Source organism: Hibiscus syriacus, unplaced genomic scaffold (genome assembly GCF_006381635.1).
Source record: "Hibiscus syriacus cultivar Baekdansim isolate YM2019G1 unplaced genomic scaffold, ASM638163v2 tig00113722_pilon, whole genome shotgun sequence".
In the NCBI taxonomy this organism is placed as follows: Eukaryota; Viridiplantae; Streptophyta; class Magnoliopsida; order Malvales; family Malvaceae; genus Hibiscus; species Hibiscus syriacus.
The window spans coordinates 1212167-1215805 of NW_024063469.1; the positions used below are offsets into that span (position 1 = coordinate 1212167).

The 3639-nt window shown below is 38.5% G+C and overlaps 1 protein-coding gene across 1 annotated transcript; it reads left to right on the top strand.

Annotated features, from left to right (window-relative positions):
• The first annotated feature begins 774 nt into the window (after positions 1-774).
• LOC120187193 (S-norcoclaurine synthase 1-like) lies at positions 775-2121 on the top strand. The gene is made up of 4 exons (XM_039190977.1): positions 775-1067; positions 1154-1401; positions 1481-1805; positions 1882-2121. Exons 1-4 carry the CDS (start codon positions 822-824, stop codon positions 2119-2121), a joined length of 1059 nt encoding a protein of 352 aa, XP_039046908.1. The 5' UTR covers positions 775-821.
• The last annotated feature ends 1518 nt before the right edge of the window (positions 2122-3639 follow it).

Sequence of the window (3639 nt, forward strand, 5' to 3'; positions counted from 1 at the left end):
CATGTGGTCCTTACAATGATAATTGGGCAAGGCATTCACTTGCAAACATAAATAGCTGATAGCTCCCATAAAAACATCTTCGTCCTTTTTGTCTTTTGCTGACTATAAATGCTATCCAAAAATGTTGTAGAAATATTGCTCTCAATCAGCTTCGTTAATCCTTCAGATCTTCTTATCTAGAATGCTACAACAATCTTTCCTCCTCCTTTGCTTTCTTTATCTGCACAACACCACAAACACAAGACCTTTCCCTTCAACAACATCATTTTTAGCAATAAAAATATGTTGCAGCAAAACTTTTCACTACATGAAACTATATGAACTAAATGTAACCAACCATGTGTAGAATGCCTATCATCCGGATCACCAGCCCGACTAGCATCGGAGAAATATCAGGCATTGTAATTGTGACATATTGCAATGCACCAACTACACTTCGATAAAGCTAGGGATCTCCTCTATTAGTTCAGTCAAAATCATTTTCAGGTTCGAGAATTTTTTTTCCTTAAATCGCCGCTTGTATTAGGTGGTGGAGGTGGTAATGTAGGGGAAGTCAATTGCAAGGGTGAAGAACTTGCAGCAAGAGGAGTTGCTTGCATTGGCGAGCACTACTGGAGATCCATTTGTATAATGTATAGATGAGGGACATGCATGCTAAAACTTGCAAATAATTATAGTAAAAAAGGATTTATTAGTTCACATACAGGACAAATGATTAGGTAGGTTAGAAATTACTAAATGCAATAACACGTCAATGTTTTTTGAGTGCTTAGCATATAAACAGAAATCAAAATTTTCTCAGATCAGAACTTGACAGCTTTATGGAAATGGACACAAAGGTGGAGAGCAGAGGAATGGGTGGTTCTTTACCTGTTGAGAATGTCCAAGCTCTTGCATCCAAGAACCTGAAGCATATACCATCCAGATATATCAGACCAGAGGTTGAACTCGATCTAGTTTCCATAGACGAATCCCTTCAGGTTCCTGTCATTGACATGTGCAAACTAGATCACCATGATGAACTGAAAAAACTCCATATCGCTTGCAAACACTGGGGTTTCTTCCAGGTTCATAATCTAATCACAACTCTCAATAAACAGTAACTTTTTACATCAATGAACTCAATGGTTCATCTTTATTGTTGTTGAAACAGTTGATCAATCATAGGGTAGCAGATGAAGTGATTGAGAAAATGAAGATTGACACGCAAGAATTCTTCAAATTGCCTTTGGAGGAGAAGACAAAGTGTGCACAGATACCAAATGAGATTGAAGGCTACGGTCAAACCTTGGTAATGTCTAAAGACCAGAAGCTTGATTGGAACGACATGCTCGTCCTTTATCCCCTGCCTGTACCCTCAAGAAATATGAAATTCTGGCCGACCAATCCCCCTTCATTCAGGTAAAAATAAATAATGGATTCTTCAACTTCATAACCATAATAATAGGTTGTCTGTGTCTCTAACTTTAGCTGTTTTCAGGGCAACCTTGGAGAAGTACTCAATGGAGTTGCATAAGCTTGTGATTCAACTCGTGAAGCTTATTGCCCAGAACTTGAAGACTGACCCTGAGACACTTTCGAGCTATTTCGAGGATGTAATACAAGGAATAAGGATGAACTATTATCCGCCGTGTGCGGAGGCAAGCAAGGTTCTTGGTGCATCTCCACACTCTGATGCTAGAGCCTTAACAATACTGCTACAAGTGAATGAGGTGGAAGGATTACAAATCAAGAAAAATGAGAAATGGGTGCCAGTTAAACCCATCCCCGGCGCATTGATCGTCAATATTGGTGACATGATCGAGGTAATATAACAATATTTGAAGCTTCATAGACTTAGACATGATGGATTATATATGATGGTTATAATTATAAATGCAGATTATGAGCAATGGAGAGTATAAAAGCATAGAACATAGAGCTGTGGTTAACCAGGAGAAAGAGCGGCTGTCAATCGCAGCGTTCCACAGCCCGAAAAAGGGTACTCAGATTGGTCCATTGCCAGATATTGTGAAGAAAAACAAAGCACTGTACAAGACTATGCCACTTGAGGAGTTCCTGACACTGAGGCTAAGTAGGAAAGTTAATGGGAAACTTCTGTTGGATCAAGTGAAGCTCTAGTTAAAACTCTTTGTCCATGTTAAATCTAAACTGGTACAAAGAAAGAATTTGGTATAAAAATAAATGCATTAATTTGTTCTTCCTATGAGTGTGTGGTCCGTCCTTGTTATCATATGACATCAATGCAGGGTCCATTATAATTTTCCAAATATTTGATCCCAAGATGAGTCAAAAAACTTAGAAAATAATAATAATGAAAACGTATATTATATAAAAAATTCATTTAAAAGGCCAAAACATTTTTCATGTTATGCATTTTATAAATTAGAAATGATGAACAGCAACTAAAGATGCTTTAAGAAATTACCTAACCCATTAACGTGAATATGCTTACATAGCATATACACAGAAGTCGTAATTTTCTCAGATAAGAACTTTGAGAGAGTTTTACAACAATCGAAACAAAGGTGCAGGGCACAGTTCAACAAGCTTGCATCCAAGAACCCAATGAACAAGGATAGACCGAGAGAGGGGAACACAGTCACCCCTTGAACATATACTACTTTATAATCACCTTAATTTAATCAAAAAATAAAATAAAATATTATGTTCGTCCTCAAATGAACGTTCACTTTTAAAGCATCTAATATCTTTCTCTTTTCCCGACAAAAAATTTATCAGAAATCTCCAACAATGTATCCGGGCGATTCATTAATGAAAATACCATAACAAAGAGATTTCTCACATAAAATCTTGATGATAATATCGAGACAAATCGTTCTGATGCATTTGGGGATGAGAGGCTGTTGGTGAATAGGCCCAACCCCTTGGAGCATTCTGCAATCCATGATCCCGTGAAACTGTTGTCTCTCGTACATCACCCTCAATATTTAAACCTTCAAGCTTCAGGACAATAATAATGGGGTGTCTGTAACTTGAGCTGTTTTCAGGGCAACCTTGGAGAACCACTCAATGAAGTTGCGTAAGGTTGTGATTCAACTCGTGGAGCTGATTGCCAAGAACCTGAAGACTGACCCCGAGACGCTTTTCGAGGATGTAACACAAGGAATAAGAATGAACTATTATCGCAAGCAAGGTTTGAAGATATTCATTTTTTTTCATTTTAATGTTATTATTATTATTATTATTATAATTATTATAATTATAATAATAATAATTATTATTATTATTAATATATATTATTTATTAATATTACAAAACCCGGAGCCCAATAATCAGGCCCATATTACAAGCCCAAACCAGATGGAAACCTTAAAACATTTAGGGTTTCAGTTAGGGTTTTCTAACCCTAGCCCCGTGCGCCGCCGCCTCAATGGTTTCCAGCCGCCTCAGAAGTCTTCAGCCACCGCCGTTGGTTCCAGAAGGCCACATGTCCGCTGCCTACACTCCACCAATGCCATGAAGCCACCCCGAAGAAGCCTCCAGAAGCTCTGCTGCCACAACCCCGACCGTCCACGTCGCCTCTATGGTGAGTCACCAGCATAGCTTTGGTTACTCACCGAATTTTTCACCCTTCAGACCGGTCCGATGGCCACACCGGTGATGGCTATAAAGCCA

Coding starts and splice junctions, on each gene's coding strand:
- LOC120187193 (XM_039190977.1), top strand. CDS start 822: ATGGAAATGGACACAAAGGTGGAGAGCAGAGGAATGGGTGGTTCTTTA. Junction 1,068..1,153: donor AACACTGGGGTTTCTTCCAG/GTTCATAATCTA, acceptor TTGTTGAAACAG/TTGATCAATCATAGGGTAGC. Junction 1,806..1,881: donor ATATTGGTGACATGATCGAG/GTAATATAACAA, acceptor TTATAAATGCAG/ATTATGAGCAATGGAGAGTA.